Source organism: Gorilla gorilla, chromosome 7 (assembly GCF_029281585.2).
Source record: "Gorilla gorilla gorilla isolate KB3781 chromosome 7, NHGRI_mGorGor1-v2.1_pri, whole genome shotgun sequence".
In the NCBI taxonomy this organism is placed as follows: Eukaryota; Metazoa; Chordata; class Mammalia; order Primates; family Hominidae; genus Gorilla; species Gorilla gorilla.
Genome location: NC_073231.2, coordinates 137,823,693 through 137,841,640, shown reverse-complemented (window position 1 = coordinate 137,841,640; position 17,948 = coordinate 137,823,693). Strand labels below are relative to the sequence as shown.

General features: G+C 33.2%; 1 protein-coding gene across 4 annotated transcripts in view; it reads right to left on the bottom strand.

The window, feature by feature from the left end:
* Window positions 1–481: 481 nt before the first annotated feature.
* The window catches only part of EFR3A (EFR3 homolog A), a 109,304-nt gene continuing 91,837 nt past the window's right edge, over window positions 482–17,948 (bottom strand). For all 4 annotated transcript variants that reach the window (XM_004047535.5, XM_019032554.4, XM_063709496.1 and 1 more), the window contains exons 19-23: window positions 17,477–17,568; window positions 12,193–12,241; window positions 11,290–11,393; window positions 10,711–10,760; window positions 482–3,220 (exon numbers count right to left, since the gene is read on the bottom strand). In XM_004047535.5, the coding sequence (XP_004047583.1) occupies window positions 3,115–3,220; window positions 10,711–10,760; window positions 11,290–11,393; window positions 12,193–12,241; window positions 17,477–17,568 (401 nt within the window). In that variant the 3' untranslated portion in view covers window positions 482–3,114. The remainder of the gene's footprint in view (window positions 3,221–10,710; window positions 10,761–11,289; window positions 11,394–12,192; window positions 12,242–17,476; window positions 17,569–17,948) is intronic.

The window sequence follows — 17,948 nt, the reverse complement described above, 5'->3', positions numbered from 1 at the left end:
ATATATCTATATATATGTGTATATATATATATATTTTTTAAGAGCTGCTTTGTGTAATTTATAGGACAAGGAGGTAAGGTTGAAAAGACAATCATTAAGACTGACACAGAGATGGCAACTACACTTTCACAAGCACACACTGTGAACTTTACCTTACTATGTCTTGTCATTGTCATGACTAGCAGTTATCATTCTGATACTTCCAATGTACATGGGAACGAATTCACTTGGCATACTCATTTTTACTAAAGCTCTTCAGTTTTTGTTTTTGAGATGGGGTCATGCTTTGTCACCCAGACTGGAGTATAGTGGCATGATCCTAGCTCACTGCAGCCTTGAACTATTGGGCTCAAAAGAAGCAATTCATTTTTAATTTAAGCAAATATTGAATAAATTTAACTAAATGTAACAATAGCTATAAAAATGAACTTATATACAAATAATCTATGTTTTATTGCTTACATATGAATTGCACAGTGAATTTTTACATTTCAAAAACTAACTTTATTGCATTTAATACAGATATAAGCACGAATAAGACAAATTAGTTCCATTTTCAGACAGGAAGAAAAACATTTTGGGTAGGGAGAAGTTAATTGCTGGTAAAGTGTAGTAGTATTATTATTCTAAAAATAATGAGTTCAGAAGTATTAAGGAAATATGTGTGTGTGTACGCATAGGTATTCAGGTAAACACCAATAACAATAAAACTCTATAAGCGGTCACAGACAACACAAATACAGGAGGAACATTTAAATGTTAACTGTTCAATGTTATGAAAGAGTGATATAAGCAATTCTATACAGCAAAAAGAGAATGATTAACAATTTATTGAGTTTTATTTATCTACAAAAATATAGCAATACAGTGAACTTCACCAAATCCTAAATATTCAGTACCTGAACTGGCTACAACACCGTGTGCACACCCAGTTCCTGCAGAATCTCTTGCAGATATGGGAGAGTCAGCCAGTGAAAAGATCCATTTCTTGGGAATCCTTGTCAACAAGACCAGTTCAGAAATCCAGGATATATAGAAGCCTACTGTAATTTAAAAACAGTAACAAAAACCCCAACAAAACCCAAATCAACAAAGACCAAGATAAAGGTGTGATAAACGTTAATTGTAATGGTTTTCCTTTACATGCAATACATGCATTTTAAAATCACTAAGAAACACGAAATTTTGTAGAGCAAAGTTTGTGTTTCACATAAGTGCAAATGAATATATATTTTTTATACTATTAAATTATATATATTTTTTCCATACAAAAGCACACAGTGTTAATCTATAAAATGACATCCAAGTGGATGATGATTGTTTTTGCATGTCCCCCTGCTTAGATTTTTTTAAAATATATAGTCAAAAATTAACATCCTTCTTTAAAAATACAGAAGGAAAAAAGGGCAATAAAAAAAATACAACTTGGCTTTACTGACTGGTGAAGCATTTTTCCTGATCAAGAGGCAAAGTTCCAGTGACAACTGCCACAGGGCCCTTTAGTCCTCCAGTGGTAACGACTCCACTGTCACTCTGAAACAAGTCTTGCTGATCTACATTTATTTAAGAAGCAGCCCAGGATCTTTCAGTGTCATTTCATAGGTTTCAATGACTAGACTGGTTTTCAAGATGTTGCGCTTTTGTTTAAGTATTCAGAAATTTTCAAGTATGCTTGTCCTATTATCGTTTCCTTACTTTTGTCTGTTTCTAATAAAGGTGCCCAAATAGCCATAAACACAAACATCCCATTCTCCACTGCAATTTTTTAAACAAAAACAAAAGCCAAAAATTAAACTGTATTCTAGGCTACAGTTTTTGATATGTATGCTGTTTTATGTAAAAAGAAATGGAATCTGAAAAGATAGAACTATAAACAGGTGACTTTATAAAAATGTCCTAAGAGAATTTTATGAGTTACACAGAAAGCTGTTCATTTTACCATGTGATAGAATTCACTAAGATGTATGTAATGTTATGGGTCTGTCAGTGTTATGTGTAGAGTGCACCTGTGATCTTGGTAGCTGAAATCAAAAGCAGCTTAAATTGACAAACTTTAGCACACTTGACTGTTAAAACACAGGCAGCTTTTCAAATATAATATAATTGATTCTAAACAGATGTATACAAGTCACAGTTCAAATCTTACAAATTAAAAGTCCATCTGGAGAATTTTTTGACTATGAGGATTTAAAACAATATACAAATGTAAATAAATGTGCTCTTAATAGAAATCAAAATGTACAGACTCTTCACAGGTGAACTAATAGCTGTTTTAAATGTCTTTTTTCTGCACTAAATATATATCTCATTTAATTAATGGAGCCACAGCAAAATACTACTATAATTTCAAAGCACAGCCTGTAAACTAATACATCTTATGATGTAAAAATATTGCACAGTTTGGTACTCCAAGAGTAAGCTCTACACTTCTCAAGCAGAATGGTCAAACTCTTGGCAGGAAACACAATATTACAAGAACCAGACAATTTAAAGTATGGCGTTTTTAGGGTTATATTCGAGGAATGCTATTCAACAGATGACCTATTATTGTGAAGAAGATGAGGAATGCCTATCACATATTATTATAGTAACTGAATAGCAGGGTGCCTATCCCAGCTTATCTAAAGCATGGGGACAAAAAGCCACCGAACAGTTTTGCAGCCCCAGGACTAGGAATATATTTAAATGTATCTGCCTTTGCAGAAAACAACAACAAAAATTCTACATCTAAGCGGCTGTGTAGATGTTTAAGAGATAAACAATTTATACAGTTTCAATCCTCTGAAGGCTTACTTTTTAAAAAACATTACATTTGTGAAAAGTTTAAAATATACTACTTAACAGTGGAATAAAGTGAAACCAAAACATGTTCAACTTAAAAAGGCAACAGGAACCTCAAAGCAAATTAACATGGCATAAATCTATCTTCGAAAGTACTCGAAATTATATATAGCTCCAAAACTTCTAATATGGTATGCCAAGCATTTGGTTAAAGATATGTTCCATCATTATTTTCAAGAAGTATGTTAATACATATTAAGTAAACCCTGAAAGCTCAGCTTGGCCTTAATTTTTAGGCTTTACAAATCATAGGCTGAGGTCTTCATGAGCCGATCAGTACACACACAGATCTGGAAACTTCATCTCATAGACTGGGACAGATTGGTATTGGGCATGCCCAGAAGTAATGGTCAGTGTTCCTGATGGACTGGGAGGAGGACTATAAAATAACAAAAATACATTGTCAGCAGGTGTACTTACAAGCTGTTCATTTCACCGAGTATTCTATCTACTATCTGCGAATATCAAAGTCAGACTCCTTAATTGCAGTGATCAATGCCATTGTAGTTACTGGCCACCTACAAGGCTGCATGGGAAACAGACCGCAGTAGTGTCAAACTGTTTTTATGTCTAAAGCAGACATTTTCCTTGGAAAATATGTATATACAATTTTAAATGCGATTATACTCTACCCATTCTTGTGAGCTTTGTTTCATTAGTAAAAAATTATTTCATGTATACAGATATTATCTTTTTTGATGACAGAATGGTATTTCATTATATATATATATATATCGTACTTGATTTAATCCAGAGAACAAATGCAGGTTCATTTTCATTTTTTCATCATGATAAATAATGTTAAAAAGTCTGTTCTTATACATACATAATTTTATTCCGACTGGTTATCACCTTGGTTTATAGTCTTACAAGTAGAATTTCTGCATCAAAGTGTACTCAAAATGTTGACTTTGGTACATACATATTGCCGGAATACCAGCAATTTACACTTTCAGCATTTCACTGTACCTTTTACATTGTTACAAATATTAGATATAGTCAGTCTTTTTAAAACAGCTTTGCCAATCTGAGAGGTAGGAGATAATTCATTCTTATTTTCATTTTTAAATTTTATGTTACTATTAATGGTAAGTATCTTTGTAGTATTCATTTTGCATTTCTTTGAAAATGTAAACTGCCTATTTAAGTCCACTGCCTCTAATCCTACTCAGATATTTTTCTCTTATCAATTTGGGAAACTAACCTTTTGTCATACGACACAAATGCTTTCCTCCAATTCATTATTTAATTCTCAACTTTTTTTGTTGCCAAATGCTTAAAAGCCTTACCAAAAAAATCAATTATTTCCTTATAATTTTTAGTTTTTTAGTTATGCTAAGAAAAACTTTCCCTCTATATCAAGATTACAAGAAATACTCCTGTATTAATTCTAGTGTTTTTATGTATTTTTCTAAACAATGAGTGAAGTTGTCTACCTTGGCAAAAGAAGTGAAGTGGAAAACTTCCCCCGACCCTCCCTCGCTGGTCAGTAGTGTTCAGCAGTTGTCCAAATGAGATCAACTCAACAGTTGCCCTTTTCCTTGAAAATCTGAAATCTTATCTTTACCACAAATACCTTCTATACTTGAATTTTCCTCTCTTCCACTTACCCATATGCAGGTCCAATCTGGTGTAAGTACCAAAGATCTGTCATATGTTTTTCTACCAAGCAAGGCAAATGCTCCCTTGTTTCTTTCTACAGCATTTTCCTGACTGCTCTTGCATGTGGATTCTTTCACATTGACCATTGTGACCATTGTGACCATTGTGACCATTGATCATTTGTTCAAATACTTAAAAAAAATTATCTTACTAAAATGATAGCTTAATCTACAGAAAACTGACGTCTATGTTAACTTCCTATTCAAGAATAAGATGTTTCCATTTATATAAATATTCTTAAGCATATTTCAGAGATATATAGTTTCTTCATGTAAGTCTTATATACTTCTTTGAATTTATTAGCTCATGGTTAAGAGTGTTTTCATTTTAATTAATAAATGCACAGATATTAATTTCATATAATTATTTTTAACTGCAAACTGTCCTCAATTGTTAAGTTATTCAGTTGGTTTTCTTATATTTTCCTGGTATATCTATTTTTGGTAAATAACAATTTTGCAATTGTTCCAGTATTTACAATACACTTAAATTTTTTATTAAGGGATAATTTTCACAGAATGAAATAAACTGATCTTAAGGGTACTGTTTGACAAAAATTGACAAATGTATACACTCATGTAAATCACACCCATGTAAATCATAGCCCAATAGAGATAATGAACGAACACTTTCTTTTTTTTTTTTTTTTTTTTTGAGATGGAGTTTTACTCGTCACCCAGGCTGGAGTGCAATGGTGTGATCTTGGCTCACTGTAACCTCCGCCTCCTGGGTTCAAGAGATACTGAACACTTTCAATCACCCCCAAAATGTTTCATGTCCCTAACCAGTCAATTTCTCCCCACTCTGACATACCCATACACATACATCCACATGCAACAACTATGTTCTGATCTCCATCACTGAAGATTAGTGGTGCTTGTTCTTAAACTTCACGTAAATGGTCTATACAGGCTCTATGAACAGTCCAACAAACTGTCTTCTTTTATGTCTGATTTCTGTTACTTAATATGTTTTTTAGATTTACCCCAAAAATTGTGTTCCTTTTTATTGCTGAATAGTATTTCATTATATTATCACCATTTGTCTGTTCTCGTGCTAATGGACATTTGGCAACTATGAATAAAACTGTCATAAACATTCACATATATCTTTCTGTGAATATATTCAATTCTCTCCTTTTATTGGGCACAAAATGGTATCTTATTTAAATTTGCATTTCCTTGTTAACTAATGATTTTAAACACTTTTACACATGCTTATTGGCGATTCAAACATTCCTTTTGTAAAACATCTACTGTCTTGGCCACTGAAAATTGTCTTTTTATTTTTCAGTTGTAGGGGTTCTTTATCAGATATTGCTATTTTGTATACTGTATTTTCTGAGTTTGTGGTATGCCTTTTCATTTTCTTACTGGAGTCTTTTAAGGGTAAGTTTTTAATTTGGATGAAGACCAATTTACCAATTTTGTTTAGTACTTTGTGTGTCCTAAGAAATCTTTTTGCTCATTTTAAGACTGAGAGGACTCTTTCCTATGTTTTCTTTTAGAAATTTTGATTTTAGCTTTTACATAGACATTGATTACCCAACTTAATAATTAATGTTTGTGTTTGGTGGAAGGTAGGGATTGAGATTAGTATTTTTCTTTTAGCTTATCTAGTTGTTCCAGGACATTTGTTGAAAATATTTTCTTTTCCTCATTAAATTGTTTTGATTCCTTTATCAAAAATCACTTAAGTTTTTGATAGGACTCTCCATTCTGTTATCTTGATCTCTTTGTGTACTCTTATACCAATAATGTCTTGACTACTCTGGCTTTATAAATCAAGTACTGAAATTAGGCAGTGTAAATTCTTCAACTTTATTTTTCCTTTTCAAAACTGTTTAGCTACTCCAGGTCCTTTGTACTTTCATCTGAATTTTAAAATCAATTTATACGTTTTTACAAAAAAGTCTGTTGGGGTTTTGATTGGGATTTTATTGAAGCTACAGATCAACTTGAAAGAAACAGCATATAAACAATATTTAATCCTTCAGTCCATGAACATGGTATATCTCTCCTTTGTTTAGGTGTTAATTTCTCTCATTCATGTTTTATATTCATAACAGAAATCTTACATACTGTTAAATTATGGCTAATTTTTTTTAATGCTATGTTTAAAAATTTACTCTTGCAATTGTTTGTTGTTAACATATAGATATACAACTGAATTTTGAATACTGACCTTGAATACCCTGAATCCTGTGACCTTACTAAAATTCATTTAATTCACGTATTAACTCCAGTAGGGTTTTTTTTCTTGATTACTTACGATTTTCCACATACACAACCATGTCATCTGTGAAAAGATAGTTTTATTTCTTCCTTTCTCATCTTTATATTTTTCCTTTTTTTACTTTACTTACCTAAGACTTTCAATACAATGTCGACATGGTGAGAGTAGACATCCTTGACCCAGTTTTAGGTGAAAGGCATCAGACTTTCACCATTATACATAACATCAGCAATAGATTTTTTTATAATTACTCTTTATCAGATTAAGTTCCCTTCTATTCCAAATTTTCTGATAATTTTTGTCTTAAATGAACATTGAGCTTTTTCAAATGCTTTTTTTCCTGCTACTGGTGTGATCATGCAACTTTGCTTTCTTACTATGTTAATGTGGTGAATTTTGCTGACTGATCAATTTTCTAACGTAAAACTGATCTTGCTTTCCTCATAGTAACCCCATTTATTTAGGCCATATCATCAGTTTTATACATCTGCTAACATTTTGATAAAGATTTCTGTGACTATATTCATGAGGGGTACTTGTCTATAATTTCATTTTTCTTAAAATATCCTTGTCTCATTTAAGTGTTGAAGTTATACTGGCCTCATGAGTTAGAAAATGTTTCTACTTCCTTTGTTTCCTGAATATATATGAAACTGGTATTATTTCTTACCTAAATGTATGATAAAAGTAAGCAGTGAAGTTAAATGCATTTTCTTGTAGGATGCTTTTAAACTGCAAATCTATTTCAACAGTTATAGGGTTATTTGGATGTTTTACTACTTTTTGTGTCAATTTTAGTTAGTTTTGACTTTCAATAATTTTTGCTCATTTCATCTAAAGTGTTGAATTTATTGTCATAAAATTGTGTATAACATTCCTTTATTATCTATAATTCTTTTTTATTTGTAATATTGGTAATCTGTGTTTTCTCTCTTTTTCTTCCTTAACACTGACTAGAGGTTTACCAATTTTATCAACCATTTCAAAGAACAAACTTTTAGGTTTGTTAATATTTTCTATTGTTTGCCTATTTTCTGTTTCATTGACTTCTGATATACTTAGTTTAGCTTATGTTGTTCTTCTTTCTCTAATGTCTCACCAAAAGTCATTAATTCACTGCTTTCAGATCTCTCTTCTTTGCAAGCAAAAGCATCTAAAGATATAAAATTGCTCTTGAGCACGATTTTAGCTTCATCTTACAAAACTTTGATAGGTATTTTCAGTTTAAAATGTTTTCTAATTCGTCCTGTCATTTCTTCTTTGAGGTATGGGTGTCTTTTAATTTCCAGATATTTGAAATTTTTCTAGGTACGTGTTAATGCATTATACTTTTTTTTGTGGCAAGAGAACATACTCAATATGATGTCTTAACATGTCAGTTTCCTGATATTTACTTACACTTGTTATAGTCCCACATCTGTCTATTTTGTGAATGTTGTATGTGCACTTCAAAAGAATCTATATTCTGTATTTGCCTAGCATTGTGTTTTCTAAAGGCCACTTAAATTGACTGAAATGGTTCAAATCTTATATCCTTTCTGCATTTTTGTCTTCTTGTTAGTTATGTTTTAGTACTCTTATGAGAGGAACATTAAAATTTGCAATTATAATGCAAAGAAACAGGAGACTATCGTGAGAATAAGCAGTGTCACACACATTTCTCTCCAAACTATACGTATCTTGTCCTTTAAATTCTTTGACGTGTGTGTGGGGCCTGGGTGGGGGGTGTGGGTGTGTGGTGTTCTAAGGGCCTTTTCTACTAATTCCAATAACTGGGTTATCTGTGAGGCTGCTTATTCTCACTGTATTTTACTGCTTCTTTGCCTTTCTTGTTTTTTTTTAACCATACTCAGGTATGGTTAAAATGTAAATGAAAGAACAGTGGGAGCGAAGTATAATATTGTGTGTTCTGTTTCTTTTATGGAGGATACAAACTCTTTCCACTGTCTGATGGTTAGGGTGAGGCAAATTAACAAGCGAAAATGTACCACACAGGACCTGAAAACTCTGAAGACACATTTCTATAAAGTCTATTTAGTTTCTCCATAAGCTATTCCAGAGCTACTGCTTCCTAAATAGGTGACCCTGTATAAGTTACCTAACTTCCATGTATCTCTGTTTACAAACATGTAAAATGAGAATAATCACTATCTGTTTGTTAGAGTCTGTTGCAGATATTAAATAAAATAATACATTTAGCAAAGTGCTTAGAACAACATAGGTGTTTAAAAATGTTAATTATTAGTAGTAACTGTTCAACGAATGTAAGTATTAGTAGTAGTTGTGGTACCAATGAAACAGAATTAGTTATAATACTTATTCTAAAATATTAAATTCATATAGTTATGTTAGTTTGACTAAATGTGATATGGTGATCTCTAGCAACATTCCTTTTAAGAACATCAGTTATGGATTTGAATTTTGACTTTGCCACTCATTAGCTGTATGCCCTTCAGCAAATTATTTTACTTTTCTCTAAGCCTTGGTGTCTTCACCTGAAAAATGAAAAAAATAGTGTCTACCTACCTTTCAGGGCTATGGTGAGGATTAGCAGAAATAATAGATATAAACCATGTAGCATAAGATCAAGTACACAGTAGACATTTACTATTAAATGTTTGACATTTAGTCATCAAAGAAGTAAATGCCCACACCCAGCAATTTTGATTGAATCCTAAATCTAGCACAACAGTCGCCAACCTTTCTGGCACCAGGGACCAGTTTTGTGGAAGACAGTTTTTCCAAGTATGGGGACTGGGGGGATGATTTCAGGATGAAACTGATCCACCTCAGATCATCAGGCATTAGATTCCCATAAGGAGCATGCAACCTAGATCCCTTGCATGAGCAGTTCACAATAGGGTTCCTGCTCCTATGAGAATCTAATGCCGCGCTGATCTGACAGGAAGCGGAGCTCAGACAATAATGTTCACTTGACGCCGCTCACCTCCTGCTGTGGAGCCTGGTTCCTAATAGGCCATGGGCCAGTACAGGTCTCTGGACTGGGGGTTGGGGACCCCTTGTCTAGCACATATTGAATATCTTAGTCTGATTTTCTGTTCTTAAATTTTATAAATGAGTGATTCTCAACTTAGAGAGTGTAGCAGGAATGGGAGGGAAATGTCTAGAGTAAGATATATAATGACAAAAATGTGCCTTGCTTATGAAAGCAGAAAAAAGACTGAAACAAAAAAGCAAGTGGCCTAGAGCATTTACCTGTCTCTAATATTAATATAATACAGGGTTGAAGCAAAACAGACTTAATTAATCAAGTTAAAAATATAAAAGATATGGCAGATATAGAAAAAATTTCCAGAAGCATAGACATCTCTACTGGCCACCTCTCACAAAGGCAGGTTTCCACACTGAAGTCAATATAAGACTATGTGGAAGTTCCTTCTTTAGATGGAACCTAGAGTTCGCCTCTCCTTCCTTCAGGTGCTACATTTCTTATTAATGTATAGACATAGGATAATCAAAGAGCATAATAATTCACAACAGAATTCCAATGAATATGATGTAAAAAAACTAAAGTTCAATAATTCAAATGAGCCATCTGCATAAGTAGACTTAGTACTGCCCTGAAAAGAACCATGAGGCTGACATATTAAAATGCAGTTTCTGCAGGACAAAACGATTCAATATGAGCAATTTCCTAATTAAGCATAATATTAGAATATGGGTCTTTCAAATTACCCAGATATACTTAAGAAATCATCAGGAAGGAATGAATAATCTAAAAAAGAAGCTAAAAAGCTAGAGGACAACTAGTCAAGAAAGGGTATCAGACTCTGCCTAAAAAACAGAATCACTATTAAGCAAAGGATCACCTATATGATCCTATGTTAATCCTAAATGAAAAGCATTACTTTAACATGATAACTTAAACATAATGAACCACAAATTCATAGGGGTCTGACAGTTTCTATTCGTGTGTGTGTGTTATTGCTATTGTGATAACAAAACCCTTACCGTATGGTGAGTTCCAATATTTGGGCAAGTCTATCATGAAGCAAATTTGCCTGCAAAAGAGAAAAAAATGTTAAGAATGGTTTATTTTCTAGGTATCTATATATAATAATATCAATGTAACTTAAGAGACAAAGTATAATTGTGACTATTAAGCTGATTAATTATTAAGTACACAATGCTTTAAAGTTTTGGTTTGATCTGTCTTATCTATTAGAATTTAATGTAAGGGTTGTCTTTTTTTCCCTTTCCTCATCTCAATGTTAAAAACATATCAACAAACACAGAAAACAAAATACCTGCAGCAAAATCATGGAAAACCACTGCAAAAAACTATCAAAACAATAACAATCACTAATACTTAATTTGGGAAAACAGTTCCACCATTTCCATCAGCTTACATCACACAAAGGAATTATTTAGGTCTCACAGATACGCCTTCAGAGTTTCAGGCCTTATCTGATATATTTTCCTGTGTTCCGCTGATTTGACTAAAGCTTGGAACTTATCAACTAATCATCAAGGAAGAGTTTCCACAAAACAACAGTCCACCCACAATCCCTTCACCGTTTGTTCACTTACTTTGGATTCACACTGTGCTGCTATTTCTTCAAAAGGTGCTTTCTGAAATTTCTCTATCACAAGACGCCTCTTTTCCTTTTCCTGTTCTTCCATTCCACTGGTATCTATACAAATATTTATAAAGACCCATTAAAGGGAATACATAATTTCACAGAACCCAGTCAATGACCGTTAAGAGCTAATGATATATCATCCAAAATTAAGGGCAATTTACAGGGCTTCTATAAGAAAAAAATAAAAAGGCCTAACATCAACGAAATGTCTTGTTTAAGGCTAGAAAGCACACACACACACCCAAAAACCCAAAAAATCTAAGGGTTAAAACTACACATCACAAGATTCTCTTTCATAGAATGCCTTTGTCTCTCTTACCAAAAAACGGCAAGGGAATGGGAGCTTCCTACAAGTCGAACTACTTCACGGTCCTTTCTGAAGGATGATTCTTTTATACAACTATGTTCTTGCACATACGAGGTACTACATAAAATATTTGCTAAACTGAATCTTGGTACTGAGTGGAATAACTGAAATAAGAATGGGGTCATTTGGAACCATGTTGTTGTAGCCTTTTCCATTTATTTACCACAATTTGGAAAGGAATTTTCTTGGTCTTATGATGGTGTATGGTCTGGCCAAAGTTTGTGAGAAAGTAAATTAATAAATGTCTTCTTTTATATCACTGCCATAATTGTGTCTGTTTGTTCAGGAATATGACCCTGAAGGGACAAGACAATTCTGAAGCCTAAAACATGTAGCTAAATAAATGATACATGTCTATAGAAGCCAACAAGTTTCTTTGGTTTTGTTTTTGTAATGTCCCCTCTACGTATTCTGTCATTGAAAAAAGCAGCAGATAAAGATAAGTTAAATATTGGTAGTACTAACAAGTGCAAAATATCTCACCAATTGCTTTCTTCAATGCTTCAAAAGTGATTTCTTCAGTGTTACTAACCTAGAGAAAAGTGGTAAGTGAAATCGAGAGTTAAAAAGGGTCAATATAAATAACACCTTTACCTAGTTACAAGTCATCTAAGAAGTTTTTCAGATTTGTTTTCTTCTTTGTGTTGGGTCTGAGCTGTGAGCTGTGATTGTACTCCACAGTACCAAATAATCTCCACTTTTTCATTGGTTCTAACAATGGCTTACTGCAGTGGTTCCCCAAAACAAGTCTATAGATTAGCATTAGACTGCAATAATTAACATACCCTAGGCAACAAAACTACCCTTGAATTACAGAACTCAGTCCCAGTACTGTGATGTACAAGAAGATTTCAGTCCCACTGACTGAACACTGTGTTGTAAGTAAACAATGCTCTGAGAGAGTGAAGGCTGAGATTATACATAAATACATTTTTAGCCATGTGATAAAAAACAACTAAGTACTCTACAGCCTCTATGATTTTGGTACCACACACAGTTTACAAATCAAAAGGAAAACTAAGATTTTAAATGATTTAAAAGTAAGAATCACTACTTTGGGAAGTATTTCTCTAAAGTTAACCACCAATTTATAATCTCTGAAACTATCCTTTTAACTTATGTCTTTCAAGTCTCTCTTGCTTTGAGATACGTAAAAAGGTATGAAATCAACTGCTTTATGATAAAAGTCAGTAATACATTTTATGGCATCAGCACATTTTTAGGATAAATAATATATCCAGTTCCTATAGTATCTCTGAATAAAAATTAAGAAACGATACATGAGTACTTGCCTGGGAATCTGGTCATCCCTAATTTTAGCTCATGAGCTTCTTTTGCTAAGTCTAAGGCAGCAAGACTAATGAAAGCAAAAGACTTCATTCTCTGCACCTTAGCTTCTCTGCAATACAAAGGCTTTAGCTGGAAATCAAGCAGCAAGAGTTCCACTCCCTCAGTTTTGCTACTGAGCTTCATATTTCTAGTTGAAGTCAGATTAAACTCGGGAATCTTCAGTTATTTTGTTCTAGATATTCGGAGCAGACATGTAAGATTAGGCTCTGGCTGGTCAATTATTTGTACTCATAAGCATTCTAGTACTTCAGTGAAAAAAAGAAATTGCTTTTGTTCTTAGAACTGGCTAGGAGCTTCTGACTTTTGAGACACAACTACAGTAGAGGAAAAAGAACATGGAGAAGTTAGAAGGCCAGCATTCTTGATACATATAATTTTTACTTATCACCTGTCAATCTCAGATAAGTAAAGAGCTAAAATACCTTACCCTACTAACTCGTCTCTTTTTGTCCCTGTTTGCCTTAATTCAGGTAATTATGATGCAGCTTCCTACCCCCAAGTTGGCCAGGCACAGTGGCTCACGCCTGTAATCCCAGCACTTTGGGAGGCCGAGGCGGGTGGATCATGAGGTCAGGAGATCGAGACCATCCTGGCAAACATGGTGAAACCCCGTCTCTACTAAAAATATAAAAAATTAGCTGGGCGTGGCGGCGGGTGCCTGTAGTCCCGCTACTCAGGAGGCTGAAGCAGGAGAATGGCGTGAACCCGGGAGGCGGAGCTTGCAGTGAGCCGAGATCGCGCCACTGCACTCCAGCCTGGGTGACAGAGCAAGACTCCGTCTCAAAAAACAAACAAACAAACAAAAAAAGAACCCCTAAGTCATGCCGTCAGTGTCTACTTTTTTTCTTTTTTTTAATGTCTCCTTTCTTTAAATCCCTGTAAGTCATTTGTTGGTCCTATTCATTCTACTTTAAAGTAGAGTACTCCTGCCCTCCTGTCCCTTTTTGTTACCTCCAGCCTGGCTACTCTAGATCCTCATTCCATCAGCTGTGGATTATTACAAGGATCTCCTAACTCGCCTCTACCTCCACTCTCTTCTTTCTAATTTAGCCTTGTCACACTTGAGAGATTCTTTTTACGAAAGCACAACTCTAATAATGACACTGACTAAATTTCGGTGTTTACATACTTCCTGTGAAGTGACATATAAAGCCCTCAGCCTGGTATACAACTTTCTATAATTTTGCTTCAATCTTATCTCCCACGCATCCCTTTTGTGGATCTTTTTTTTTTTTTTAAGACTAACTGCTTTCTACTAGCATTTAATGATTCATATTTTTATATACCATAGCTGGTAAATACAAGCTACGTACTTTATTTGGTGATCTACTAAACTACAATCTGTTCCAACTCTAGAGGGAAAACTGGTTATGTTGGAGTTATAGAGAAGTGGTGCAAAGGCACCATCCTAAAGGAATTTCAACATTCCCTTTATAATCTATGACTTTTGCTTTATCTATGATCTACAACACTAACCTAGACTATATAATGCCCTTGGGCCTACATAAAATCTGCCATTCATCTTTTTCTAATTATAGTAGTTGCTATGTCACTTCTACTAATATCATAGTAATTTGATAGCATCTAGCACCACAGAGTGTGACTAATATTGACTAGATGCTAGCATACACACAAGTTTCTCCAGTTGTATTTGGGGAAAAAAGGCAGGAGTACATGTATATAAAACAAAGATCTGTTATTTGTAATAGAAAAAACAACAATCTTTTACAGTCAACCAGTGACTTAATTTTATATCAAAAAATTTAACATATACTCAAAATTTAATATATATAACATCCTGCCCATGCCCTTAAATAATCGAGCACTTACTATAAGCTTTTAGAGAGAAGAGTAGTGTGGTGATTTCAGGTTTTACTCATATCAGTTATACATATATAAGGAAGCAAAAAATCATGCCTATAGTGCTTTATTCTATTAGTCAAGCTGATAATTTTATCTCAGGAGACAGAGATGCCTCTGTTCTATTTTAGTCATTTATCTTCTTGAATACATTAATTTAAATTAGGTATCGTTATAAAAATGTGTGTGTATACACACATATATGCATATATATGTGTAGTGTGCATATATATGCATTGGGAAGCATTCCTCTAAAGTCAACCACCAATTTATACTCTCTAAAAATACCTTTTACCTTGAGTCTCTCAAATCTCCCTCTTGCTTTGAGATATGTAAAAGGTATAAAATCAACTGCTTTATGATAAAAATATCAATAATACATTTTATGGCATCAGCACATTTTTAGAAGAAATAATGTATTATTTAGAAGAAAATAATATACATCTTTTTATATATGCCAACTTTTAGAAAAAGTTCACCAAATGATTCTCAGTAGGCCAAGGTTGGAATTGCAAATGTCAGAACTGGCAGATCTCAAGTGGATCAGGTATTTCAATAGACTAGAGTAACAATTTGAGTTTAGGGAAACAGAAGTTTGTTATGGTCTCCATCTAAACAACCTTCTGATTCTCTCTCTTTTTTTTAAATTATAAGTTTAAAAAGCAAAAGCAAATACATCTCAGGATAAACTAGGATTATACACATAAAACTATAAATAATTTTGATAAAATAAAAAAGTTATTTTTTATGAGCAATGTTCTTATCTGATTCATTTTAAGAAAATAGTTTGATATTCTGCTGCACCATTAACTGGAAAATGTCTATCTGATGTGAATTTCTCCTGTCCATTATATGAAAGTAATTAATTAGTTTTAGCCTAGAAGATAGTATTATTCTGTCTTCTGGTATTTGAACAAACATCTCTAATATCCAAAAGCAGATTCCACAATGGTAAATGAGTCTGAAACTCAAATGTGCTCAAGCAAATGTGACACTACACTGTACTTAACTTTTCAGATGCTTGGTGTGAGACATATTTGACTTAGGACTTATAGTAAATGAAAAACAACAGGATCTTGTAAAAGTTAATAAAAATATTAACAGACTTTTAATGTAAGATTTGTGTCAAGAATCTTTCCCCTACATTGAGTCTTTATGCAAATGTTTTTTCAGTTGATTTTATCAAAATAGACTGACTCTTTCCAACAGTTTCAAGTGTTCTCTATATATTTTTGAAAGTAAGAATAGTTAACAAAAGGAGAAAAGGTGAAAATACCAGTCAATAACACATAGTGTTCCCTTAACAAAATTAAGTTTATAATCTAAGACTCTGGATGAATTTCTTCCCTAGAAAGGTAATAGCGGCAAATTCATAATCATTAAAAGACAGAACTAGCAAGATACTCTTCTTACTGGTAAGGAGTGCATAAATTAAATAGCTCTGAAGAAAGAGGTGAATTTGGGAAAAGTTGTTATTAAGCCTTAAACTGGTAAGAAACTTTAGCCTTAATGCGTTGAGTTTCAAAATGAACACTAAGTGCTTCTTCAACTACTCTTGATGCCGTGCTGATAAGTTCCTAATAAAACATAACTTCTATGTAATGGGAAGTTGAATGGCATAGAAAACATAAGTCAGTTGGCTGTACTCTGGCCACCAAATAGGTTTAGTACCTGAAGACAAATAAATCAATAGGAATTTTAAGGGGGTAGGAGGGAGGCTTGAGAAAGCATAATTCAGCTAACTTCCTTTCCCTTTCCCTATATGGATATTCTTTTAATTATGCATATTGTACCAATGAGAAATAATAAAATACTTAGGAAGGCAAACAATGGATAAACCTGACATGCTGGCATTTTGGCCTTTTTACTTGACTATGAAAAAATTCTCTGGTGATTTGTGTAGAATAAGTCCTAGAGAATACTGGCTGCTTTTTCCCCTATAACTCAGGAGGGTACACTCTTGTGCTTTTTTGAAACGGGAGGAGAGCATGAAATCTATGATGTTTTAAATAAGCCACAGTCCTTACAGAGTACATAGTTCACTGACACAGCTTAAACAACATTCTTACTATCCAAAATAATTAAAACATTTTCCCTTATAGATGAAGTTTTAAAACTTTTCAAAGGTAGTGAGCATTTGGCTTCACATGAGGATGTATAGTTCTATTTATTTCTGTAATTTGCATTTCCTAAATTTTTTAAAATAAGTAGGACCTAGAGGGCCCACTAATTTAATGACAGGCTTTGTATAAAGTTTCCTAGCAAAAAAAAATCTTATACTTTACAGTTCCTTTTATTACACTAAATTATAATGTGAAATCTGACATCGTAACATATAATGTTAGGTTTATATATCTTTACAGACAGCTGAAATGAGTTCAGTAAAATAAATTATAAATAAATTCAAAGCTAAATCAGATTAATTTCTACTAATAATTTAGTTGATTTGAGGATAATTGAGTTTTATCTCCTCCTGTTTGAAAGTGTGGAAGGCAAAAAATTCTTTTAAATGATGTCTACCAAGACAGTACTCTACCATAAACTTTCAGTAACTTACCACATCATCAGAAGGAACATTGTTGGATAAAATATCCACCTGAATGGATACGGTGTCCACAATGCTTTTTCTTCTAGAAAGTCGATCTTCATCTAAAATAAAATTGTTTCCTTCCCATTATTTGTTAGAAATGTTATGTTGGTTTTCATTTATAAACTCTACTTATTTCAGATTTCAAAAACTGTCAAAAAATTCAGACAGTTTGTCTTTTTTGTTCCTTCTAAATACATAAAGCAGTGTGTTCTCGGACTTTTACATTTCGTGAAGCAGATTAAAAAGTAAAATTGATGAGGTGAACTGAAATAAGGTTATTGAATTTTTATTTTTCAAAAAGGGGCATTTAGGACAGCAACATCAACAACCACTACCGAATAGTTTAATTAAAAAAAGCAAGTCAGTGTAAACAGCAAATGAAGGAAGTACATAATCTAAACTTAATACATTTAGCCTAAATGAAAACTGACAATATTGC